The sequence below is a fragment of the Caloenas nicobarica genome, chromosome 5 (assembly GCF_036013445.1).
Source record: "Caloenas nicobarica isolate bCalNic1 chromosome 5, bCalNic1.hap1, whole genome shotgun sequence".
Taxonomy (NCBI): Eukaryota; Metazoa; Chordata; class Aves; order Columbiformes; family Columbidae; genus Caloenas; species Caloenas nicobarica.
In genome coordinates this window covers 10,916,428-10,943,378 of record NC_088249.1, presented here as the reverse complement: position 1 = coordinate 10,943,378, position 26,951 = coordinate 10,916,428, and the positions used below count along the sequence as shown (strand labels likewise).

Sequence of the window (26,951 nt, the reverse complement as noted above, 5' to 3'; positions counted from 1 at the left end):
GTGTTCAAGTTTTTTGAAATAACATCATGTTATTCATGATAATGAACTGCATCCACTTTTAATGATTTTAAAATATATTGAATAATCATATTTAAGTGCCTCATAAATGGAAAGTTTTGTACTACGAAAGTTCAGATGAGTTAAAATATATTTTCCTTTTTCTTTTCTCTCCAGTTCTTCTAGTCCAAAATGTACAGCCTGTCAAGAAAGCATAGTAAAAGACAAGGTATTGTTAAAATTGTTTCTTATTCAAGAGTATTGAATTGTGTGACATACATAAGATGTCTTATTGGTCCATGGTGATTATTTCATAAGCCTAATAAGCTACCTGAGGAAGATAGTTTTGTTATAAAACCTAAACCATGTATTTTATATAGCAAGACAGCTCATTTGTAGTGAAAAAAACATGTCAACTTCATCCCTAATGGTCCAGCCAGGCGTCACATCTTATTTTCATAGCTGGGAGCTGCAGCAACACAGTGCAGTTGTCCTCCAATCAAGTGAGAGGATGGTAAGAAATATTGCATCTCCTGTAGATGCAGAGATGTGACAGATCTAGGCAAACCTTACTCCTGAATTGGCTCCGAATCAGTGTCTTCTGTTTTCACTAATCTGTTTTTACAGTGTGGTGTTATGTGAACCACACTGGAACGAGAAGAGCATGGAGTTACAGTGTGCCTGTAATAGAATCAGATTCTTTTTCTATGGTTAAGTTATTTCACTGATATCCTCTTCACTGTTTTTCACAGCAAAACTTCGTGTTGCCTTTGAAGAATTGAGGGTAGAGAAAATTCTTTTATGCAGTTTTTACATCAGATTTTCCTAAAGGGTTTAGTAAATTCTTTGCGTACCGTTTCAAGAAAATGTTAGTGGGTACATTAATCACTCCTTAACTCAAAAGAGTTCCCTGAACAGTGCACAGCAAAATTCAGTTTTGACATGGATGGACTCTCCAGGACCTCAGACAAACAATCATGATGTCTACTTTATTTGTCATTTTAACTCTGACTTTCTAGCTCCCAATATACATAAATATGTGCATTTATTATGAAATTTTAGATATATCTAAAACAGGAGGAGGACAAGAAGGACAGTGTATATTAAATATGCATTAGACTAACTGTGCAAGTCTGTGATTTTCATGAAACTGGAAGCCTCTCTCTTCCCATAGAATGCCGGTGTCCAAAACCACTGGAGAGCTCTTAGACAGTCTTTGGAAAACAGTTTAAAAATTGTCATCTTACCTTAATTTCAGTCAGCAAAACTGTACCGAGTAACCCTGTGAATTACTTTGGAAAAAATATTATGGTACCAGCAAATTATTCAAATGAGATTTCTTGATTCATTAAACTTCTCATATGCATCTGAAAAGTAAAAAGAAATCGGTGACCTGTGTCAGATGAGATCAGATGAGAATGGTTGCAGCATTTCCTTCTTCACTGATACTGGGGATAGATTCATAGTCACTGTGGACAAATCTGAACATAATACTTAAATGTTAGCATGCAGAACTGTTCTGTAATTACAGTATCCCTGTAGCATACACAGTATCACAGAACTCTGTCAGAGAAGTAGTCATAGGTTGGGCTTGGTTCTTCGATATTTCTCAATGGTCACAAAAGCAATTGCAAAATAACTGGTCCCTTTGTTTTGGAATTCAAAATAGCAGTAATGGTTGTCAATCCTCATCCCCAGTTCCTGCCCTTAGCAATGGGGCTTCCTGAGAGTGCAGCTATGTTGTCTTTTTATCTTTTATGGGGTATCACCCATAAAAGTTGAAAAATCCAAACCCTGAGCTCTCTAAATTCTTGCGGTTCTATTATAGACAAAAAATGCTGGAAAGGCTTATCAACAGTAAAATGGAGAGATGGTTAAAGCCTGATTGTCTGTGAAATAATAAACCTCCTCCAGTCTATGACCTTAGGATGTCTTTAATTATGTGTTACCACTGAAATGCAAGTAGGTGTTCCAACTATCCAGTCTAGTCATCGTGGGACTACCTTCCATGAAATCCTTCCTCTCTGAACCAAGGTGCTTTGACTCTTTTTTATCTTATGGTGTTGTCCCTAATACACCAGTTTCCCAGACAATGCAGAGAGTTCTAGCTTATGCATGCCTGTTACTGGCAAGCAAATAGCAAAAAATTTATTCCTTTCTTGTACCTGTCTCTTTATTGTGTTTATAGTAAAAGTGAAACAGTAATAGAGCATCTGTCCAAATATTCTTTCACTGGGCCGCTTTGTAGTGGAGGAATCTCAGTGATGTGCACATTCAAGAAAAATTGAATGGTAGGATTTTATTTCTGACACATAAAACTAGAATTAAATGACACTGCTGTAGCCAAATTGCATAGCTTCTATTTTGTTTGAACTTGGTTTTAAATTTCTAAAATGGAGTGATTTTTTTTTCTTTTTTTTTTCAGGTATTTAAAGATAATTGTTGCAGGAGAGAACTACTTGCCCTTCAAATATACTGCAGAAATGAAAACAAGGGCTGTAAAGAACAACTGTCTTTGGGTCAATTACTGGTAAGTAATCTAACATAGTCATAAGCTTCATTTGGAGTTAAAGAATGAGAAGAAATCTTGCAATTAAACCCCCAGTCCATTTCTTGACTTGCTCATGCTAGTGTTTAATGTTATTTATAACTGTTGGAATAGAGTTAAATGTTTTTGAAACTCAGCTTTTCAATGAGCCAGGAGGAATTATAGTCAAAAGTCCTGTGACTGTGTAGCACTGAATCTCAGAAATGTAAATGCACGGAGCAAATGAGAAGTGGAGGGAGAAGTGAAATTCGGGAAAATCTTAATGTGTATGTTACAAATGTGAGAAATTTGAATTCCTTTTTGGTGTATTTTTATTTACCAGTCTTAATCCTCAAGTGGTGGTTTATGAATGGAGTGAAACCTTTGGCTTCTCCAGACTTGAACAATATAACTTGTAGCTTTGTGTCATGACGGCATAACATAGCAGTAATCCAGTAATTTAGCAGTTGGAAGGAGTGGCTACACAGCATTCTGCAGTGAGATGTGTAGGTATTTAAACTTGCTTTGAATGAGCAAGCTCAGGTTCTTAAACAACTTAAAGCAGCATCTATGTTTGTAGGGAATAATATACCTTGACAAAGAAGGCTTACCTTTTGTTTAAATAGCCTGTGTGGAATTCTGGACTGTGATAGAATGCTTTTAGTATAAAATTAGCTTGCATACATCTATAATACAGTGAAATCTGCTGCCTAGGTAGGGGGGAATGTAAAGTCAGAAATGATTCCTGAGTAGATTTGTTAGTGTTTGCTCTTGCAGAATTGAGTGCACAAAATAACTTTGCTTACTTTGGTTCTGAAGTTATTTAATGTGGGATGGCTCAAGGGCAAAGAAGACATGCACAAAACTTAGTTGGCTTGACTGTTTTCTCTTTTTGATCTTTCAGATGCATTTGAAAACTGATTGTCAGTTTGAAGAACTCTCGTGTCCTCGTGCTGATTGCAAAGAAAAAATACTGAGAAAAGATTTGCCAGACCATGTAGAGAAGACCTGTAAATACCGAGAGACAACCTGTAAATACTGTAAAAGCCAAGTCCCAATGATTATGTTGCAGGTGCAGTATTTTCTTGTGTATATAGAACGAGATTCAATTCTTTAATGTGGAATAATAACTCTTCTTGTGCTTCTGTGTAGCTGCCAGTAGAGCCTTGGCTTCTAAACCAGAATTAGTAAGTCAAAAAAGAAAATAAGCTGACTTTCAAAACATTTTTTTGCTGCAGAAACTTCAACTACTGCACTGACATTTTCTTTTTTCTGATGTTTAGATACCACATTTAAAACAAATTCACACCCACTGCATAATATTGATACTAAAGTAGTTTTTGCTGTGCTTTTTTGTTTTGCCTAAATTGATATAAAAAATGCAGCTACCATCATAATGATTAAATGTGCAGGAAAAGCATAAGCATAGCAATTGACTGGAGAAACAGCATCTTTCTATGTAATCCTTCTTGGGTACTGTGTGATCTGTTAATGAGAGGAAAGAAGGAAACTGTGTAAAAACAAATAGTGTGTTGGCATAGCCAGCAATGGTACATGACAGGCCCAGACAGAGCTACTGCTGTTCTTGACATGCGAGTAGGTTGTCTGACAGGCAGCACGTTGTAAGTTAGAAACATAGACCAGAGGTTGAGAAAATCATATTTACTTCACATGTCGAATTGTAACTTGACTGTATTTGCATTATTTCACATTGAACTCTATTATGCCATATGTCTCTTGCTGTAATTTTCACATTTTAAAAAACATTCTGTTTACATGGTTTCCGTAGTCTGACAGTCTTGGATTTTGGACCTTCTTAGTATAGTAAGAGTGATGTGAGACTTCACCTGACACACAATACACAAGAACACAAGTGAAAATTAAGTTTTCAATGTTGAGAAACATGCTTTGCTCAGGGAAGTCATTACAAAAAAGCAGAGGTAGAATCTCACCGAGTTCTGATTTGGATTCGGCTTTCAGTTATCTGAGTGTATACTTGCAAGGGCAAGTACTTTAATAATTGTGCGTGACGTAGCGTAAGGTGCCTGGAATGTGAAAATACACAGAGAAAATTAAGTTTGCACTGTGTTTATCCTTGCACATTCTGATACGTAGGTGAAACTGGATTTAGTTAGATTATTGATGCACTTCTCACAGAATTTTCTTTAGGCTGGGAATTGATGTGAGGCAAAGAGTGACATTAAAAAAATGTGTAATGTCTTAACAGATGAAATCAGTGAGTATTAAACATGTCTTCTTGTACAAACCAGATTTCCATATCTAAGCAACATGCTCAGATGTTCCTTGTAGGCAGTTTCTTTTTATAGGAGAATGTAGTTAAATTTTTTTTTGAGAGTCTGAAATATCCTTACATTTTGAGGAACAGAGAACAATGTTTTAGTTTGAGAACAGCATCTTTTATCAGATGTTGATGAATGTAACATTTATGAAATCTTTGAAACTAGTAGTAGCTTTCAAGATACTCAGAAGGTGACACAAATTTTAGTCTGTCAGATTTTTAATTCACAGCGAAACCTATTTTAGACATAAGTGTTGGAAACAGGAATGGCATATTACATATGGAAAACAGTGTTTGTAAATAAAGTAATTGTTCTCTAAAATCTTAAGTGGTGGAATTCTGAGTCGTTTTAAGAGGTAATAGAATGGGCTTATTCAGAGAGCCAAAGAGGTTTGTTAAAATGTAGTTTTATGTTGAGATGTCACTGTTTGGATTGTATTAAAGTTGGTACCGCTATTCACCTGCCCTTAAAAGTTCTAAACAAATCTGCATTTGTAAATCAGAACATTTCCAAGGAGTGCTACATGGTTTTATGTTGTTATTGGCTTATATGTTTCCATACATAGAAAAAGGACGGTTTTGCTTCCATGCTGCTTTAAGGATACAGAAAGCTCCACAATTAGAAGATTAGCAATTGGCTGCTACTTTTTTTTTTTTTCCCTAGATTTTTAAAATTTCAGTGATTATAGAAATACAGATGGTTTTATTTGTTGTGGCCTGATACCTCATTGCACTTTGGTAATGAGAATCGGAAGCTTAATGAGACTAAGTTTGAGTGACAGGCTCCTTTTGACTTCTCATTTGAGCTTTGTCACCCACAGCTTGAGTTCATCTCAAGCTTCTGTAGCCTGAAGTTTTCTCTAATGTAATAATGACTGAAGCAGGTCTCACTGACTTGAACTGAAAATGCAGATAGAGGGAGCGTACCGAGAAAAAAGGTATGCAAATGGAAACAAAAATAATTTTACCGGACTACGTGTATGGTTCATGTCTTCATAGAATCCCATGACCCGTGGGGTAGGAAATCCCCGTTGTTGGAGGCAGACTCTTCAGTTGACAATGTCAGTACACATTTTTTTTTTAGATTTCATTTTTCTTGCCTGTACTGCCACTAGGTGAGTTAACTTCTGAATTTCTTTTCTTTTGTTTAAACCATCTAAAAAGTTGCAGAGTTTGGTTTTTTTTGTCACAAAGCTAGCTTTCCCATCCTGTAACTCCTGGCAGATAAAGATGGTGCATTGTTAAAACAGAAATTAGTAGCCTGAAATGCTTCTGAATTATTGTATTTTTCTGTGGATTATCCACAAAACTACTTGGAAGTGCTGCTTCTAGAGAATTGATATGTGAGCGGTAGTAGTATGATACAGATGTGGAAGGAAAGTATTAGCGTCTGGGCTTTTCGCTGCCACCCCATCCCAGGCAGACCCTGCCAAGGCAATCTGGACTCATTAGTCTGAAAGGCCACCGAGCTGGCTGGGACAGCCACTGGGGAAGACACGAGACATTGTCATCTTGCTCCCTTGTCACTGCTCTGGAACTAAAGGCGTTCCCAGTTTGGCACTGGGTTCACTGGGGAGCCGCATTAACATCCTGCCTTCCCCCAAGCTATGCCAGGTGCCCTGCATGTGGTGTTACCCATGTTATATGCTGCCTTCGGCTTTGGGGTTTCTGTGCTCGGCTGTGTGAATTGAGCTGGTTGGTAGGGAGAGGATTTTGCCACTGGAATAGGATTACTCTGCTATATCCTGAAGTCATTGGAAAGACTCCCTTTGGTTTCAGTGGGTGAGCTCTGGGATGAGGAGTGAGGAGGAGGACTGGAGAGAAGGCTGACAAGAAGTTGTATGTTGCCTTTTTACCGTGAACCGAGAGTCAATGTCATAGCCTTTACCAGATAGTTTGGGTAGGTTAGAGACGAGAGTAAGTTAAAATTAGGGAATGAATGTTAGAAGGGAGTATTATTTTTCTAGTTTTCTAGTTGATAAACCATTAAAGAGGTTTGTAGGGCAGGAGGCTCCCAAAGCTGTGTGGTAACGTGTGATGTCTCTCCTCAACATGATTACCGATGTGTTCAGAATGAGGTGTCCCAGGTCCAGTTCTTGAGTCTGAGCAGAAATGGTTCTGTGGGCCACTGCTTATCAGAATCATAGAACAGTTTAGGTTGGGAGGGACCTTCCAAGGTCATCTAGTCCAACCTCCTGCCATGAGCAGGGACGTCTTCAACCAGATCAGGTTGCTCAGAGCCCCGTCCAGCCTGGCCTTGAATGTCTCCAGGGATGGGGCATCTACCACCCCTCTGGGCAACCTGGGCCAGGGTTTTACCACCCTCACTGTAAAAAATTTCTTCCTCATGTCCAGCCTGAATCTCCCCTCCTTGAGTTTAAAACCATTACCCCTTGTCCTATTGTAACAGGTTCTGCTAAAGGGTCTGTCCCCAAGCAGAGTACCACAGTCACCCTGAGAGGGGTTACCCTGGGGGCAGACGTCAGTCTCTTGGCATTGCTCCTGGTTGGGTGTCCGTGTCCTGGTGGGGAGGGGCTGAAGCTGGCTCCTCACCCCCACATTTTGGGAGGCTGTCCCAGCATTATGACTCGGGAACAACCGAGGCTTCATTGCTTTCTGTCACTGTGACTGTCTACACATGCTACATCAGGTGAACTAGTGCAAATAAGAAGGATGGCAGGATAGACTTGCTTCAGAACAGCATACCTGGTGATCTGTTTTTAACAGTGAGGAGGTATAAATTTTCAAATATTTGCAGGTTTATGACAGAGTTCTGGACCAAGGCCTTTCACATCTAAGAGCTTGGGTCTCCTTCACATCTTGATTTTGTTTCAAAAAAATAGACATCATTACTGGGCGAAAAGGGCATGCTATTCGTCCCACTTTTCTAACAGGCTTATATATCTAGACCTTCATTTCATTTTCTTAAGTGCCAGAAATGAAACAGTTTGTTTCAAGTTGAATGGGACATGTCACTTGATATGAAACAAATTATTTTTTTTCCATATTTTTCTTTTGTTGAGAAAAGCTGAGAAGTTGTGTAAATTCAATTAGTTTGGGCCTGATTTTCTTCTCACCCTATGGTGATATGGTTTTATACCTGTACTGAAGTATCTGTCATCATCTGGGTTCAGATCAATATGCCTGCCCAGCATCACGATAAAATTTCATCATCTCTTTGACCTTTGGGTGTATGACAGTGAGACTTAGGATCAGATGTTTGGGAATCAAAATTAGAAGATAATTTGGAAGGGCAATATCTGTACATAGGAAAGAGAGATTCTCTGAGAGTGGGCAATGTGTATTTCTGAAGAGCTTTTCCATGCGCTGTGTGCCTGTGCTAAAAAGGACATCTGCAATGGTTCTGCTTGCTCTTAAAGATGCCCATTTTTAGAGTAATTCTTGGGGAAGTAAACTTGACTTCTATTATTGTTTCATTGCTCTAAGTAAAAAGAATAAAATGGGAAGAAAATATATTTTCTCTGTGTGGGAAAACACTAGAAACCCCTTATTTTTGCTTTGCAATATCAACACATCTCTCAAAAGCATAAACTGATGTTTGAGCAATTGCAGTTCTATAACTCTGCACAATTGGGATAAACATTGAAAAAATCTTGTGTGTGTGTGTTTTGGTTTTGTTTTTTTTTTAAAAATAATTGTAGGATGGTTTTCTTTGCAGGTAAGTCCATTCTTTAATTTCAGAGTAAGAGTTGATTTGTGGTTTGTTTGCTTTTTCCTCTGTAGAAACATGAAGATACAGACTGCCCGTGTGTCATGGTTTCATGTCCTCATAAATGTAGTGTTAAAACACTGATGAGGAGCGAGGTAAGAAGTCATGCCCAGTGTTGTGCTGAAAAATTAAATAATTTTTTTAGTAAGATCTCGCAAGAATTTTGCCAGAAGCCATTTCTTTATTAAAATGTGAGATCTAAAGAAAAGCTTTTTCTACCACACAGTTAAGTGTGATAACACTCGTATCTTTAATGATTTGCTGAAAAACTATCTAAACCCAATTAATTTCTTAGTTTTGTGTCATTCTTACACTTGGCTTGCCCAAGATTAGCGCATGTCTTTCCTGCTTTCATTTTTACTAGCGCTCCCCCAACCCTTCCCCCATGTGAAGCATTTGTTGAGCACAATAGAGCAGCATCTTGAGGTAATCAACTTATATTAAAATAAAAAGAGAGAATTAAAATGTAGTGCACATTGGCAGGAGTTAATAAAGACTAGAAAAATCATATGAATGTGTAGAATCATTTCATGGAAAAACTTAAATTATAATTAAATCTGTTAAATTTGGGAAAAAATAATAACTGACTTGGAAGAATTAGTGTAAGATACAGGATAATAGGAGTACAACATTCCAACAGCCAAATGCAACAATGTGTAAAAATTTCTGTTAATGTATAGAAGCTAGATATAGACCAGATTAAAAGAAAAAAATTAAAACCTGTCGTGTTTGAACAGATCCATGTTCTTGTGCATTAAAAGATATAAGTAGCATCTGTCAAAGTCGATGTGTGTTATTTTTTCCTAAAAAAAGAATTTACTCACCAAGGATGAGAAGAGCTTATTTAAGTCTTCAGCACTCTGTAAGCCTCAGTTAAGGAAAGTGAAGTTTCTGAGGATAAGCTTTTCTCTTTTCACTGGTACTTACTTCCTGAGTTGGATTTGTCCTATTTCTCAGTTACACTTGTAAATTATTAATTATGTTGTAGTGCACAAGGTAGATAAAGCATCTGCCCAACACAGGGGCGGTCTTCTCCCCAGGGATAATGAAATATAAAATACATGATAGATACTGTAGCTATTAAGAGAAATTGAGCTGCTAAGAAAAGAGAAAATATGAGCCAGTTCTATCAGTGCGTGCTTCTGAGTTTAGATCCTGGTTCTGGAGCACTTAGGCATATTCTTAAATCTTGACTTCAGCAGTTACTTTGAGAAGAGGTATATCTGAGTGCTAACAAGAATCGACCCATTATAGCCTGGGTCCTTGCACATCTAGTCAGAATTGGGTTCTGAAACCACTGGTAGAAACAGAACTTTAAATGGTCATCTTGCCCTGCATCATCTGTTGCTGTATGTTGCTTAATTTTTTTCTGATACTGTGAAAATGTATATATTACTTAGCTGCATGGTTAGGGACAATGACTCTAATGCAGAAAATGGGGAAATGCCTGCCTAACAGTTTGAGAAAATTCTGTAGCGTGAATATCATATTTTTATCTTATCTAGAATAAAAGGCAATTTTTGATGTTTAATTTGTAGCTCTTTGGCATACTTCTAGTTTTGAGAAGTTAAAAATGTGGCATTCTTGTATAACCTGTTATGCCACCTGTCTCTTATTTGGTCTGATTTTTTTTCTGAACCATGTATCTTTTGAAACTACACCGTGAATTTCTGCAGATAGCGTTTAGAACACAACAGGTGTATATCAGAGCAGAATTGGTTCAGCACTTCTTTCCGTGGAGGTGGATGAGCTGAGTCACGTGGGGCTTATGGGGTGGGAATTTCAAATGAGATTTTGAAGCCCAAAAGAGGGCTGCCAGCTGAGGAGCCAGATTCCAGCTCCTTTCTGCTTTGTGGGAAATAAAAACTGCAGATCCCGTTTTTGAAGAGAGTGTGGTGTTGCGCTATCCTTTCCAAAAATGGCTCTTTGCTCCAACTTTTAGGCAGTTTGCATCCAGCTGCTGCCCTCTGTGCTGCAATGGCTGCTGTCTGTATATATGTATATGCTTCTGTGAATTGGTTTATTTTAAAATGAAAAGTGGTTTGTGCTCATAATAATCCAAGATATTGGAATAAATCTCAATCTGTGAAAGATGCAGGCATTTTACTAATCAGTTGTAATTCTGTGTACTGCATTTTTTAAAGTTACTTAACTGTACCTATTCTAAAATTCTTTGTCTGTTTCATGCAGTACTTGTTTAGTCTTTTTTGTGTAATTGAACCGTTAAATTTGGGCCCAGGGAATTGCATGTTATGTTTTGAAAAATTGGTTCTTCATGAAATTAGGATTAGAAAAAATGTACTTTACTACAGTGAAACTGATCTTAAGACTTGCTCAGAACACTGGTAAAAAAATCACTTGTTGAAAAAAAATTAGTTGTTCACTGAAGTCAAATTAAATAATATAAATAATTGTAGAGTGTGTTCTTTTTGTTCGCTTTTTTTTTAAATTGGGTTGCCTATTGAAACAGTCTTTAGTAGAAGTTTCACTGTATATTAAGTGTATCACACTGTATTGGCATGTGTGTGTGGTTTACATATGTGTATATATAGTATTTGCACTTTAGGTCAGGCTGGAGAAAATATACACACATGTACTGTATGTTCTGCAAGTGGCACACGATACAAACCTGATAACCTGTGCCCTTTATGTTTTGAGCATTATCATGCAAACGTCTTGCCAAAACTCACATTTTTTTCCTATTGCAGTTGAATGCACATTTGTCAGAATGTATTAATGCCCCAAGTACCTGTAGTTTTAAGCGTTATGGCTGCACTTTTCAGGTCAGTATATAACAATTATACTTCCCAATTGATGAAAGTCTGCAAATAGAACCTAACTCTTTGACATAAAAGTTCTGGACTTCTCTAGTCTTGGTTAAGAAAACGTCATCCAGTTGCATCAAGTGATTATGCAGCAGATGTTTGGTTTTGCATTTTAAAAATAAGCAATATAAAAATCCCACATATTCCTGCGGTGGTTTGGGAGTTCAGTTATTAGGTACATCTTGTTGAAATAGAAAGATGATACGTTTGAAGAACTTTTTAACTTAAAGAAAGAGGAAAGTTACTTTTGTTCTCCAGAAAACAGGGTAGTAACTTCAGTTGTTTCTATGAAAGTATTTAATTTCTTGAGCTAAATATGTTTATATTTTCTCTCATTTGTGTGTCTTAATATTTTTATTAAGGTTAAGCATAGGTTACCGCACTTAAAACATGTATTTTTATGTGCATTCACGTCTGTGTGCACATAGGTGTATAATCAAAGCATAGCATGAAATTTACTTTTTAAAAAAAAGTTTTAGATTTTAATCTTGGCAATTCCTGCAATATTTAAAAAAAATAAAACCAGCCAGACCTCAGAGTGTAGTTTCAGTAGTGTTATTCAGTCTCTTCCAATATTCTGCTTCCCTTATCAAGTATCTTAGGGAATTTGGATGCTTAGATAATGAAGAGATTAGTCAGGAAATTTCAGAAACTGCTGACAGGAAAAAATGGAGTTTATCAGATAGTGTGATTCATTTGTTAGCCCGTGATAACTTAAAGAGACGAGAACTGTAAGCAGTAATGCTTTTCAATAAACTCCTTCCTGCAGGTGTTTGCAGGTTCTTAAATAATGAGCATTTATCACATCACTTAAAGTGTTAACAGTAATGCTCTTAGCAGTAGAACTGATCGATGCTGTAACCCTGCCCACTGTTATGTCGTATGTATTGCCATTCATTTTATGTATGTATATGTGTGCATATATGTACATATATCCACATATATATTTTTAGTATTTTATATAGAGTACATACCTTGAGGATCATTGAAACCCTTGCAGTTGCTTTGCAGCGTATCTACCATCAAAGCTAATATACTCTGCATTGCAAAGCGCTTACTGAAGTAGGTGTAATGCAACACAATACAAATAAAGTAAGTAACATGGTCTGCATCTTATGTACTCTGTATATGATCTATGTGTGTTCTGTAAACTTTTTATATAGTGGTTATTTGTAACAGCATTTATAGGTTGTGCAGAGGCAGCAAATCTGAATACCAGCAATCATGATAACAAGATGACAAATTAAGCATTGTAACATCTCTCAGAGTAGTTTGTAAAGCTGGTAGTTTCCAGTGATGATAAATTTATCTTAAATATTTGTCTTTAATACTCAACAGAGGGAAAATTTAGTGCTTATGAAGCCATTCATGAAATACAACCAAAGTTTTAAATTATGGTTTGGGGAATTGGACGTTTTAGATTTTGTATGACTCAAGAGTTTTATTGTGCTTTATTTAGTGTAAAGCTACACAGAAGACTCTAAAATACAATTCATTTTGTAAATCTTGTTCATCTTTATTGCCTCTGACGTATCTGACACACTGGATGGAGATACATGGCAGTTGTATAAAACACTTGCTGTATTAAATGTATTCCTGACTTTTGTAAATTCCCAAGTAGATTTCCCTTCTCTCTACAGTTCTGCAACACGCATCCGTGAACCAAAATATGTAGTGTTGGTTCGATGTCTTGATATACTCTTTCTTTGTAGGTTTAAAAGAAGTGGAATTGGCTAAAATGTATAAATTCTTTGTTGTCACAGGGAACAAACCAACAAATTAAAGCACATGAAGCCAGCTCAGCAGTGCAGCATGTTAACTTATTGAAAGAGTGGAGCAATGCTCTAGAAAATAAGGTATATCTTCTACTCACTTCTAATTTTCATTGATTTCTTTAAATCATATAGAAGTACTGGAAGAAGGGCTTTTTTTTTTTTTTTTTCCTGTTCAACAGCTGTTCAACAGTACAGCTAAAGCACTAGTAGGCTTCAAAAGCAATCAAGCCATTTAGTATATCTGGTACCTTTGTTATAACAAAGTGCTGTGAGAAACTTGGCTTCGCAACTCCATATACAATTTTCTTCATTGGTAACTTAATTAAAACATTTTCTTCACATAGATGAACAGTCCAGTATTAAAGCTCCTCTCTGACCTGCCTTCTTACAAAAGGGAGGGTTCAGAAAGCTATGGCAGAGCTATGAGCTGTATTTTTGCTACCTCAATATTTTTCCAGAGATAACATTATTTGAAGTACCGTGTAATAAACCAGTTATTTACTTTATTTATTTTTGTTCTTGCTTTCCAAACTTAATGACCTGCAAAAATTAATTAAATTAAACATACTGTAATTCATTGGCATGATGATTTCTGCTTTAGTGCTAGACTGGAATGAAGTTCATGTTGCAGGGCTTCCTTGGGACGCCTGGTTTTAGATTGACTGGGATTTGGGAGATGCTGGAAATCATATCGGTATCAGGCTACGATCTTGTGAATCGTTTGAATGGCTTAACCATCTGTTCTGCAAATAGAACTTATGGCTTTGATTTAAAAATAGAAATTTTTAAAATCACTGTTTTCTTAAATACTTTTGAGAAAATTGTACATAGCCATTAAAATAATGCCGCTGCTTTTGGAGGAGTTGAAGCAAATCCCACAATTACTAAACTATTCTACAGATGCAGGCAGAAGAGTCAGGAGCTCCTTCAGATTTTTCTAGAATGAGTAAAATAAGAGCAACAATGCCAGTGTAAGCTCAGTGGCAGTTAAGATATTTGTGGCTCGTAACTTCTGTCACCTCTCAGCAGATCACTAGCTCGAGTTTAACAAACTCGGTCTAGAAAGCGAATTCCCTTCTGGGCCTACGGTGACCGCTCATGTGTGGCTTTCCAGCAGGTCCTGTGGCCGCAGGACGCAGTTTTAAAGCAGAATTAAGAGGAACAGCAAAATGTGATTTTTGTCCCCGGACTGCTTGGTTTTGAACATGAAGCCCCGTAGGGAAACCGTGGAACCCAGGAGAGGTCTAGTGTAGGGTTTTTTTAGATAGAATTTTTACTACGTGTGTAAGTTTGATTATCAATAACAATACTTAATTTTGCTTTTGCACTAGAATCTCTTTGTTAATGTAGGAACTGTATGTTTTTCGATTTTAACAGATACAAATTCATATCCTTACTACTTTTTTCATTAGGCTGATTGAAATTTACAATTTATTTTACATCATAGGAAAAAAGCATGTTCCCTGTGACTTCCAGTATAGATCATGTTCTGCCTTTAGTCAGTGTCCTGAGAGGTGCTTTGTCATTTAAGAAATGCCCAGCAATTCTGTGATTGTCTCTTACAGAGCTAAGAGAATGTACACTTTATTACTCTTTTATGTTCAATTTTTGGTTTAACTTTCATTTAGGACTGCTTATCATTGCTCGTCCATTTTTTTTTTCTTTTCACTTCCTGCTTTGTAGACTTCTTCCTATTCATAATAAAGAGTTGAATCACTGGAAATCCCAAGGCCATGCCAAGTTACCAGAATAGCTAACCACATATCATATGTCAGTGACTTTATTCTAGAGAAGGGTAACAAAATGATTTGTAACTTCACATTATTCTCTTCTTTGAGGAAAAAAAAGCAGTTGATGCACTGAAGAACAGCAGTGTAAAGTTAACTTAGTTGTTGAATATCACAGAAATCTTGGCCCTGCAGAAGCTGGTGGAAATCTTGTTGTTGGCTTCTGTCAGGCCAAGATTTCATCAGAAACACTCAATGTGATGTGGATGGAGGGGAAAGGAGAAGTGTTTTTTCTCCCCGTCACCACGTTCTTTAACAGTGCTGGTGGAGTGTGCACCCTGAAAGTGTCAGAGCTGCAAAGCTTGTGCCAAGTTACGGGTTTGGTATTTGAATGGTGCTGCTGGCAAAGAGTAGTAAGAGAAGGTCAGATGTAAAATTTTGAATCAAAACTTTGTGAATTAAAATTCAGTGTTTTGTTCACTCTGTGATGGGACAGACTTGCAGACTGAGCTCCCACGGGTTTTGTGATGTTGGAAACAGTGACTTCAATGTAATTTTGTAGCTTTGTCACATTTTTAAAGAAATCTGATATAAACTCATTTTGCTTTTTTAATATGTGACTTAAATACAGGACCTGTCTATTTTAATGCAGTTCTTTGTGGCATAAGAGGGTTTCTTCCATTCTCTTTTAGTAAGCAATAAGAAGTAGTAGCTTAATTTGAAAAACTGCTGAATAAGAGCATGCTTTATCCTAGCAATATTTCAAATATGACAAGGAAGTAAAGGAACTGATCGATGTAGTTTGTAAATAGATGCTGTGTTTCCTTTACCTTTTTTTAACTCAAATTCCAAAGATTTATGCCACATGCAATTGGGAAACTATATTTAGTGTTCAAGATTTCTTATTCACAGATTACCTCCAAACTACTACAATTACGAACTTAGCAGTGACAGTTCTGTATGATTAAGGGCTGCAGGACATAATTCTGTTTTTCTTGTCTTCTGTAGAACTGCGTGGAAAATCTCAGTACAAGATAGGCCCACGTATTGTAACTTGTACAAAAATGGAAAAGTGATGCTAGTGACACAGAGTGTAACTGCCTTATGATTGGGAGGCCTGGGGAGGAAACAATGAGAAAATGGGAATGTAAAGATCACGATTAATTAAAGAACTCTGATTCATTAAGGAAAAGGAGGATACAAAGAATTAAAGTGGCTACCCAGTGGATCTGGAGTATGTGGGAGGCAGGGGTACTAGTTTAAATTTAAACTTGTTTTTGAAAATTTTCTCTATTACCTTCAGCCTCAAGATTGTTTCTCTCTCTGCACTGGCAAAATTAGCTTTGTCTCGTCTCTTGTTGAGCCTCTTCTGCCAGTTTTTCACATATAAAATGCAGAACATAAAATGCACACATTCTATGTTGTATTGAAAAGTAGATAAGCATATATGTAATGGTATATTTTTGGGCTCCTCTCCAATGAATGTGCTGAATGCCTGTAGACTTGGGCAGGCCCGTGTCTAGTTTAGGCTAGTATAGAAACGGAAATTATTTTCCGTTTTAAAGAGGCTGACTTCTTGAGTCTGGGAATGCAGTGACATGTAAATGATTCAACTATGTCTGATTAGAGGGCAGTTAAGGGGGTAGAATTTTACAGAGGTAGCCATACCAGAGGTAAAAATACCTTCACCTGAAACCAGCATCTCTATTGGGGGTGGTGGTGTAGATTTTTTTGAGGGAGAACATGAGGCATCCAAGTAATTTGTGTTAATGTGGAATATTTATCAAAAGATTTTTGTGGATCAGAAATGGTGCTGCTTCTAATCCTTATAAAGATCTATCTGTGGAATTAGGGCATGTCCAAATATTGTTTTGTGTCAAGTATTTGTTTTCTACATTTTTGCCACTGAATAATCTTGCCCAGAGAAAAATGAGGGGTTTGTTTTTTTAAAAAAGCAACCCACCAACACAAAGCAACCCCCTTCCTCAAACTGCATTAATGAACAGAGCACAAAATAGTGGGACAGTGAACATTTACTGTATTACTTTCATCTCCAAAGAGAGATAATATGTGATATTCTTCCAACAAGGCTCATGTTTGAAAATCAGAATGAGTCACTAATGAATGAATTCATAAAATGTCAATACAGAGAGAGAATATAATCTGCAGCTCCTTAGTCTTTTCTACTCGTAGGCACCATTGGGTTTTCCTTCCAATGCATGGATCCCTTCTGCATTCACTCATTTCAGGAGTTTCCATCACCATCACATCCTGTGAAGCCAAGCCAATCCCATGCAGATGTTTTTCCTTAAACTTGCTCTAGATCAGGATAGATGGGAGTAGGTGAGGAAGATGAACGTTTCCCTTTCCTGAGCAGCTTTTTGGCTGCTCGGCTTTTCTCTGGTGTCCTTTCTGCGCAGGGCTCGAGGTCTTAGCACTCATCTAGAGCTAAATAGGTTGTTTCTTCCAAACTCCAAGCAACTCCCAAGTCAGTTGGTGGAAACCAGGGAACCAAGCCACTAAATAACAAGCTGAATAAAGAAAAGATTATGCTTAGTTACAAGTTCTTTTGCTGTTTGCGTATCCCATCTGCACTTTCATTAGCCAAAGTTGTACCAATACCACGCTGTGGAAGTGCAACAGTAGCTCTCGGAAGGTTGGGGTTTGTTTATTTATTTGCAAGATGTGGAGAGGGATTTTACTAGGATCTCATCCCTTTCATGTGTGTGAGATAGCTTAAAACTAATGAAGTTATAGGTATTTTTAATAAACTTTGGCAGGAGTAATTGTAGAATTTTTTCCAGGTGGCCTTGCTCCAGAATGAAAGTTTGGAAAAGAACAAGAGTATACAAACTTTACATAATCAGATTTGTAGCTTTGAAATAGAAATTGAAAGACAGAAGGAAATGCTGCGGAATAATGAATCTAAAATACTTCATTTACAGGTAAGAAATTTAGAATCTCCCCATTAAAGCAGAAATGGCAGTAGCTTCTGTTTTGTGCCTTTACACTTGTGAAGTGAGGTGTTCTAATTAAAAATGGGGGGAGAAAGTTTACCTTCTTATAAAGCTATTTTGATTTTTTTTTTTTTTACTTCCCTAAAACACTGCAGTTGCCTAGCCTGTTTTGAAACAAAAACCATGTTTAAAAAGGGAAAAGTTTGAAAACAAAATCACAAAACTTATCTGAAGAATAATCATAATTATTTTTTTCTTCTCTGCAAAAAATTAACTGCTTGAGGAACTGCTGTCAAACTGGAGGACAAGATTAGCACCTTAAAACTGTCATGTGTATAATGTATATTTCTTTTCTACTTGCTGGTATTTTTAAAAATATTAATCATGGGTGAGATCAGACTGGTGTGTAACCAACTCAAACGTAGTACATTGCATTTGAATACACTTTTTAGATCCATGTTTCTGTTATCCTTCTGAGGAAAATGTATCTAATTATTCCTTCGCCAGTAGGTTTGAGTTTCTTAGTCTGTGGTCTGATTCACCTGGCCACTAGCCAGTGTCGAACCAGAAATCCTCTGGATGCTCTAGCATGGCGCGTAAGCCCAAGCTGGAATTCTTTGCTTTGGAGTCAGAGCTGACTTGGAAAGTGGATGCCAGGAATTTGTGTTAGCTTGCGTGATACTGGCCACAATTAGGGAAACCTCAGGAGGTGTCTAGCAAGCTGTTGTGAAGGTATTGTTTACACATTTATTTTTAGTATGTCTTCTGCTAGAATATCGCATACCTGCTTTAGCAACCACCTTGAAGAGGTGTAGATAAAATCTTTTTTTTTTCACTTCCTGTTCACTTCACATATTAAATTGCAAATGCGGATACTCAAGAAAGATAAAAGTATCCAAACTAGAGTATGGCTAAAATTCAAAGAGTAGGACATTCAAGGGCTCAGAGCCTTGAGACCCTCAATGTCGGTTTATAAGGAAACCTTTATGTTCGGCATCAGCAGCGTTTCTCCTTATAGTGCTTATTTCTTTCCACGTTCTGCCCACATAGTAACCAATTTAGCCTGCCTTAGTCATTGTTATTTGGTCTGATGATAGTCTGGGATATGGCTGCATGCTTACAATATTGCATTCTGACACTGGGGAGCTAATCCTTGTATGTATTGATATTGCTGATTGAGTCTACCGGGAGGTAAGTTAATTTGTAAGCCTGGGGTTTTTACACATGCTGTCTCAATAACCAGTGATGAGAGGGGAAATGGAAAAGACCCAGAGCAAAGTTTCTGATGATTGTCTTGAAAACAGATTGCAATATCTTTGATTTCCTCAAGCTGTAAGTGTTAGCAAAATCAATTTTCAAATGGTTTATGTTTAGAAAAAAAAGAACAAAACAAAACAATATGGTTGGCAGATTTCAAGAGGTGGCTTTTTGGTGGTAATAAGTACTGGAGGATATGTTTTGCTTTTAATTTTTTTTTCTCTCCTCCTTTTTGCTTCTACTTGCCAGCTATTTTAGTTTAGTTATTTTAAGCTGAACTGTATTTTGCAGCTATTTTAACCCGATTCCTTCCGCTTGCTGGAACTTCCTGGTTCACTCAAGTTGTTAAGGGCATCCTGGAAACACACCTCAACTTGGTTTTCCCTGGACAATGTTATTACTCTTCTTCTGGTGCCTACTGGGTGCTGAAGGAATGAGTTACCTGTTGCGAGCCGTTCTTTTTCTGGGTTACACTGGGCAGCTGTGGCTTATACAAGAGCCACAGATGTTTCCAGTGTAGAACTACCCAATTCGGGTCTGGCCAAGTGTTATTTGATTAGTCCCCCAAGTCCTATACATGGTAGTAATTTCTAGTACAGTTTCAGTATTAGTTGTTGTGCAGCCTCCTTTGGCTTGGGAAGAGCTGTTTCTGGCATCATTCATGCTACGAGGGGTTTAGCACAGCTGCTGGAAATGCATCAAAGGTGTCTGGGAACTGTCAGGAACCTCAACCTTGAGACGTTTTGATTCAGATTAATTTTCTGTATGCTGGTCTCTAGGGAAAGTGTTTTTACCAAGAGAGTATGTGATACTTTTTTGGCTGCTGTCTTGTGGAAAGGAACTTTTACATCCAGTATTCAATCTTTCTTAGGAGTATATGGAAGCATATGAGGAAGCCAAGTCTTAAACTGAGTGTGGACGTGAGGTACTTAAAGACAAAAGAGAAAATGACCTTGTGAATATAAAATGATTTGATTGGCAATACATTCCTCCAAAGGAGGAGGATGTATGATTTGTTTTCCTAGTCAAGTAGTGCCTTTGGTTCCTTTTCTAGTGTGTGCTTCAGCTTTTCAGTTTTGCTCTATCTGTTGCAATGGAAAGGTCCATTAGGAGCACCTGAAAGAGAGAGAACTGCAAATATAACTTTCTTCAGTTCCTCATGACATTTTCTGAATTCTTTTAGTAATAACAGTGCTAAAATTCTGGAAATTGTTTATTAGAAATACCAAACAAAACCTAGATGAAAATTAACATCAAGAAGAGCCCTCAATGATTTGCCAGGCATATAACTCTGGATTAATGATCTGGAGAGGTCATTTGCTGGAATGAAAAGTGCAGGCAGAAAATTGATATCTACTTGAAAATTTATGAATGCAGTGTGAGACATCTGTGTGCTTTCTAATGGAATAATTAGAGAGAGTGAAATTCTCCACTGCTGCATTAAATTCAGATTTAGTACATCAGTGTCTCCCAGCATGAGGAAGGTTGACTCCCTGTAGATTAAAAAGAGAGATCCCACTGCTTTTTAAAAACAGAATACAAGTCTATTTTTGATTATTCTGTCTCTCTTGAATTCTCATGAACAGGTACAGGACATAAAACACTATACGTTTGCCAACATGTAGTAGAAGCAGCCAAAACCCAGAATTGGTTGTGCGTGTACAAAGGTAGAATGTTGCACACAGGTTGATGGAGAGAAGCTGGTCCCTAGTAACAACTTTTACTAAACTTCTCCCAAAAGAAGAGTAACTTACAATTCTTCTGCATCTTTACCACTTCCACGATTCATTTAAAAATGTATTTATTCATTTGGTTTGATACTGTGTTAGCACCAAGAGGTCCCAGTTGGAAATTAGACCATCTCTGTGCGAGGCACTGTACAAACCCACAACCACGTTATTGTTCTTGCCTTGGAGAGTTCGTGTTTTGTGTGAATAGAGGAAAAAGATCAGACTTGGGTGCACCTTGAGTTTTCTTCTGCATGTTAACTGTGAACTAATGGCCAAATCTTTTGACTCTGCTCTTATAACATTCATTCAGGCCATTTCATGGTGTGCTTCCTTCTATATGTATAGCTGACAACCCTTCCCTATTTTATATTCTGATAAGCATCAGTCCAAGTGAGAGGGTGTGACTGATTGTAGCTGGTGATCAGTATGTCCAGGCAAGTTGCTTAATCTGTTTAATGGGACCGTGCCCCTGCATTTGTGATTCAGTACACAGCTTTCCTTCACAAAGTCATAATTTTGCAAGTGAGGCATATAAGCTTGTTTTAAAACACCAGCATAGAAATAAATAGTTAATCTTGAAATATGTTAGATCACTCAGTGGTTTTGAGACACATCAAAATAAAAGACTCCTAGAATATCATTTTGCTAGCTGGCTTATCAAATTGACAGCCTTCAATTAATGGTTACAGACTTTCAGTATATCTGAAACCATGTGATTAAAAGCAAATGCCTAAAAGGGGAAACGAAGGTTGCATGAGACAGAAGGGTTTTCCCCATCAGTGGGGAAAATTGAATCCACATGGCTAACCAGAAGACAAATGTGAAACAACTTTATTTTCTTGTTTTGTACTCAACTGCTACATTTTTTTTAAGAAGTGAAAAAATCATTTTTACACGTATTGGTGCTATATGATAAACTATAAAGTTAGATTTGGAATTTAACTGTAGGTGGTAGCAAAAGTAGTTTCTTGTCTCAAATACTTATGTTACCATTTGAACTTCACAACTGATTATGCGGTTCTGGCTAAAATTCCTGCTAGTCCCATTTAGCTGTGATAACATGAAGTGCTATATATTTCTTGCATCAGATTTGAGGTAGACTGGGAAATATGTTGTTCTTTATATTTGTAATATACTGAGTTGCTTGCAATGTCCCTCTTTCAGAGAATACCAGCTTTTCTATATATTTTTGAGTATTATATTTTATGCCTTTCCAAAATCAGCTGGGTTTTTAAATTTGTTTTCTTAAGAAGACTCAGCCAGCAAGCACCTCCAGGACACGTGGCTTATTCAATGTAGGAAGTAGGAGTAGGAGTCTTAAAAGTGCTGAAGGGATCAGAAGTGGTAGTTTTGCTCACACACTTGAGGGCTTCTGCGATCGGTATGGGCACATAATAACTTCGACTTTGATTTTATGTGAGCTCGGAGCTTGTTAATGCCACTGTATCTGCACATACACATACTCCTGCTCCATGTGTGCAAGCGTACCGATATTTTTCTGGAGGGGTAAGTTAATTTGCTGTTACCCCATGATAAATGCGTGCACATGAGCAGCCACTTCATTCACACCATAGTAAGTTGTTGTGCCCATATTTGGTTGCTTAAGTACTCTGACACAAACCCCAACAAATGTCAGCCCATAGTATCAATGTAGAGCCATTCAGAATATCGTTCTTGCATAGAAAGGTTTGTTTTTTTAAAAAAAATTAGATGAGCACACTAAAAATTCCTTTTTTTAATTAAAAAATCATGTTGATAATTCTCATAGTGCTCTAATATTAATACATATGCAGCACTAAAGATTTTTATAAGTGTTTTATAAATACTCGGGCTATTGCTCTAAAGTTTCAATGTTTGTTTTATTAAAATATTTGACATAAGTGAAACTTGTTTATATTGGAAACATATCTTATTATTGATATATAATCCTTGTTTAATTTGCATAAATTAATGTCTCTTTGTTATTTTAACTCGTAACTTATTGTTTTATAAAGCGAGTGATAGACAGTCAAGCAGAGAAACTGAAAGAACTGGACAAAGAAATCCGTCCCTTCCGCCAGAACTGGGAGGAGGCCGACAGCATGAAGAGCAGCGTGGAATCCCTCCAGAACAGGGTGACTGAGCTGGAAAGTGTTGATAAAACTTCAGGGCAAGGAGCTCGAAATACAAGTAAGTGTAAGCACAATGGGCTGAAGTACTCAGCAGCGCTGTCAAGAGAAGAATGGTGTCCTTTGAATGGCACTCCATTGTGACTTTCATGTGGAAGCATCAAGAATGCAGATTCTTCTCATTTTTGAATAGGAAACTGCGTAATCCCTTTGAAGATGTGGCGTTGCTTCCATGCTATTTCATAGGCTTGATTCTTCCATTTTGTTTTCTTGACCCTTGCCTCGATTACAACGTTAGTTTGTTATAAATAGTGTCTCAATTGATCTTTGACAGCTTCTTTAAATATAGTCTTAGTATATTGACAAGTCTTCTTTGATTACTCTTCTTCCCCATGAATGGATCAACAGTGTCATTATCCACCTGAAACCACCTGCCCTGATATCTGTTACAGAGGTATTTTTGATCCAAAGAAAACAGTGAGCCCTGTGTGGCAGTAAGGTTATTGTCATGCTTGCTGAATAAACTGAAAACTGGAGTTTAGCAAGAGGTAGTGTAGATCACATGCAAGTGTTTAAATGATTGGGACAAAGAACTTAATATTTAAATAGATCTGTGTAAAACAAATGTGCCTTATGAATTTAGCTGCTTCTCAGTATTTTATGTTGCCCAATTTTGCCAGTGTGCAAAGACAAAGAGGAGCGTTGTCATGTGAGGGAAAGGGGACATAAAACCAGCTCTCCTTCCAAGCTGTGTAAGTGGCCATATAATGCAGAGCCAGACTTGAATTTTCTGTTCTTTTGTGCTGAATGTTAGACATAGTAATAACGCTACACTTCTGAGATAGGTAGTGTCTGAGTGATCAGTGGTGCTTCGGAATTTCAGGGGGATTATATAAGACGGGTGACCGCTTCCAAGGTCCTCACTGCTAATAGCAATCTATAGATAATGCTACCAAGTCTCAAAAAATTGAAGCCTCTGTAGTTATATTGCTTAGTGACCAGTCAACATTTACGTTAGATGATTTGAATATTGGACTTTTATTGCATGTGTCATTAACACCCATGTTTATAAAAATCCTAGTAAACCTGGATACTAGCTGGCAAACTGTTGGCTGTGGAAATTCCTTCAGGAATGCAGCTAGGTTCTTGGGGAGGAAAGCATTTTCATATACAATATCAGCCTTGGTGATTGAGTTTTACAGTCTTTAGGAAAAAAACAAAACACTTTTCTCACCCTTATCCTTTCTGTTTTCTACCAGGCCTGCTAGAGACACAGCTGAGCAGACATGATCAGATGCTGAGTGTTCATGATATTCGGCTGGCTGACATGGACCTCCGATTCCAAGTTTTGGAAACTGCCAGTTACAACGGAGTATTAATTTGGAAAATCCGAGATTATAAACGTCGGAAGCAAGAGGCAGTCATGGGGAAGACTCTGTCCTTGTACAGCCAGCCCTTTTATACTGGATACTTTGGCTACAAAATGTGTGCCAGAGTTTACCTTAACGGAGATGGCATGGGAAAGGGGACACACTTGTCGCTGTTTTTTGTCATAATGCGTGGAGAATACGATGCGTTGCTTCCTTGGCCGTTTAAACAGAAAGTGACTCTCATGCTAATGGATCAGGGACCGTCTCGTCGCCACTTAGGAGATGCTTTCAAGCCAGATCCAAACAGCAGCAGTTTCAAGAAGCCAACTGGAGAAATGAACATTGCATCTGGCTGCCCGGTCTTTGTGGCTCAAACTGTTCTAGAGAATGGAACGTATATTAAAGATGATACTATTTTTATTAAAGTCATAGTGGATACATCGGATCTACCAGACCCCTGACATACAATGGGGGAGGCCGATTAAACAGAAGACAACTCCGTTTGGGGGTTTTATATCAGTTTGTCTTCAATCAGAGGTCCTGAAGCTCACAGAACCACCTTGTGGAACAGACGGAAGAGTTTGAAGGCATAACTGCATAGGGTCCAATTGCAAAAGTAGCAACACATTAAGAAATCATACCATGATATATTTTTTAATAGAACTAGCAACACTTAAGCTCTGAAGAATCACTTATCCCTCACAAGGATAATGATTATGGTCAGAGAGGATTTTTTTTTTAACTTATTAATGATCTAGTCAATTGGAGGTGAAAAGACATATACAGTATGTGCTGAATAAATTACTGACTTTTATTTCTTTAAGCTAGAATACAAAAACAAAAAAAAAAACTTCACACGTGGGCTAGCTGGAAATTGTCAGCATGTTAAAAGAAGAAATGATGAAGTAATGTTGCAATTATGATATTATTTGAAAAACTGAGGTGCAATCTTGTCTGAAATATAGTATATTGTCTTTTTAAGGCCTCATCTGGTCTCTGTTTTAATAATTACTTTGTCAGAAGATCTTGGAAAAGTATCCATGTCTTCTCAAAAGTATCTGAATCAAAATCATATTTTTATTTAAAGTTCTATTGTTACAGAAAACATTTTATTTTAAAACTGTTGATAGACTGATATTTCTTGGAAGAAAAATAGAAGATATCAAACACTGGTTATCACTTGTGATAGGAAAAAAAACTATTCAATTCTGTTATTTCTCTTTAGAAATGTAAACCTACAATATATGTCGTAGTTAATGACACTATTTCAAAATTAAGGAAAAATCACTCATGGATGCTGTGCATCATTATCAGATTTATAATTGTTTTCACCCTAAAATAGGGCATTTGTTGAACTTTGGAGTTCTAAACGGAATCCTGTACATTTTTTAAAGTTCTGCCCCATGCTTTCCAATCAAGCTATATATGTTGCACATTATGCTGCCAGCAGTATATAGTATTTTCAGTATTGGGGAGGAGGATTAGTGCTGAAAAAAGCCTGTATGTTTGTTCTGTACTAGCAGCCATTGCTTCTTAAGGACAACTCAGCAATGTCTTAATGCAGTGATGGTGGCTTGCATGCATACATGTGCCTTAGATGTGCTGTGCTGCTTATAAACCATAGCTTTTTATTCAGATTAATTCTGATATCTGAAATGGTAGTTTAATTGGACTTCAGGCATAATGTTTAGCCTCGTCTTCAGAGCCCTTAGGTACCTTGCGATGTACGAAATAGAAGCCAAACCCCATTTCTTTGGCTTCTGGATCTTCTGTGACTTGGCCGTGGTGGAATCCATCCTATTCAGGTGCCAAAACATTATGCTCGGTGCTCCTGTGGAGCTTGGATTAGACAGTCTCCATGGCCACTGTGAAGGCAGGTGACATTTTTCCTCTAATGCCTGTGGTTGTAAGGTGGCATCACTTGAAATGCTCCCGTCTGAGAACTCCGTGGGGCTGGGAATGTCTGCGCTCATGGCAGCTTTTCATAGCAGACAAGCATCCTACCAGGGAATGCACGGGCTTCTTTATATCTTACAACAGCCTGAACTGCAGTGGAAAGTGTTTGCTAGCACTGAAACATGCCGATTGCAGCCTGCCGTGTTCATCTGCTTCTATTTAATAGTCTGTGACAAGCGAGTCTGGAGACACAGCCTGACTGTGGTGCTCTTTAAACTCCAAGAACCGCTTAAGCAGAGCGGACTTGCACCACTGCGTTTCTTGCCTTGAAAGAAAACATTGCATCTCAGCCTTTCATGTCAGGTTGTATCAGTTTTTCTGCTTTTTGAGGCATTGTCACAATTTTTGTCTAAGGTGCAGTTGAATTCATGCCTTTGTATTTCAGCTTGTCTTTGCCGCTGTCTTTTTTGGCTGTGCCTTCACACACAGTGCCTGCAAGGAGTTATTTATGAATATACAATGCATGCTAAGTGGTCTTCATGGGTTTTCCAGGCACCTGCTACAATACTGCCTGCTGCTGACCGTCACCGCCGTCGGCAGCAACTCGTCTTCCTGTTCTTGCCTTCCATTCTCCTGGTACTGTACTCCCTTTATGGTACACAGCTGTCAACGGGTGCAAGCTCAACTATGGAGGCATGTGCTAGCGTTTGATTTCTAGCACGGAAGGAGGATGTTCTGCACAAGAGATAAATA

General features: G+C 37.6%; 1 protein-coding gene across 6 annotated transcripts in view; it reads left to right on the top strand.

Annotated features, from left to right (window-relative positions):
- The window catches only part of TRAF3 (TNF receptor associated factor 3), a 67,886-nt gene extending 42,526 nt beyond the window's left edge, over positions 1 to 25,360 (top strand). For all 6 annotated transcript variants that reach the window (XM_065635869.1, XM_065635870.1, XM_065635871.1 and 3 more), the window contains 9 exons: positions 175 to 226; positions 2,423 to 2,527; positions 3,429 to 3,596; positions 8,568 to 8,648; positions 11,262 to 11,336; positions 13,142 to 13,234; positions 17,685 to 17,825; positions 22,819 to 22,993; positions 24,192 to 25,360. In XM_065635869.1, coding sequence (XP_065491941.1) covers positions 175 to 226; positions 2,423 to 2,527; positions 3,429 to 3,596; positions 8,568 to 8,648; positions 11,262 to 11,336; positions 13,142 to 13,234; positions 17,685 to 17,825; positions 22,819 to 22,993; positions 24,192 to 24,763 — 1,462 coding nt within the window. In that variant the 3' untranslated portion in view covers positions 24,764 to 25,360. The remainder of the gene's footprint in view (positions 1 to 174; positions 227 to 2,422; positions 2,528 to 3,428; positions 3,597 to 8,567; positions 8,649 to 11,261; positions 11,337 to 13,141; positions 13,235 to 17,684; positions 17,826 to 22,818; positions 22,994 to 24,191) is intronic.
- Positions 25,361 to 26,951: the final 1,591 nt, after the last annotated feature.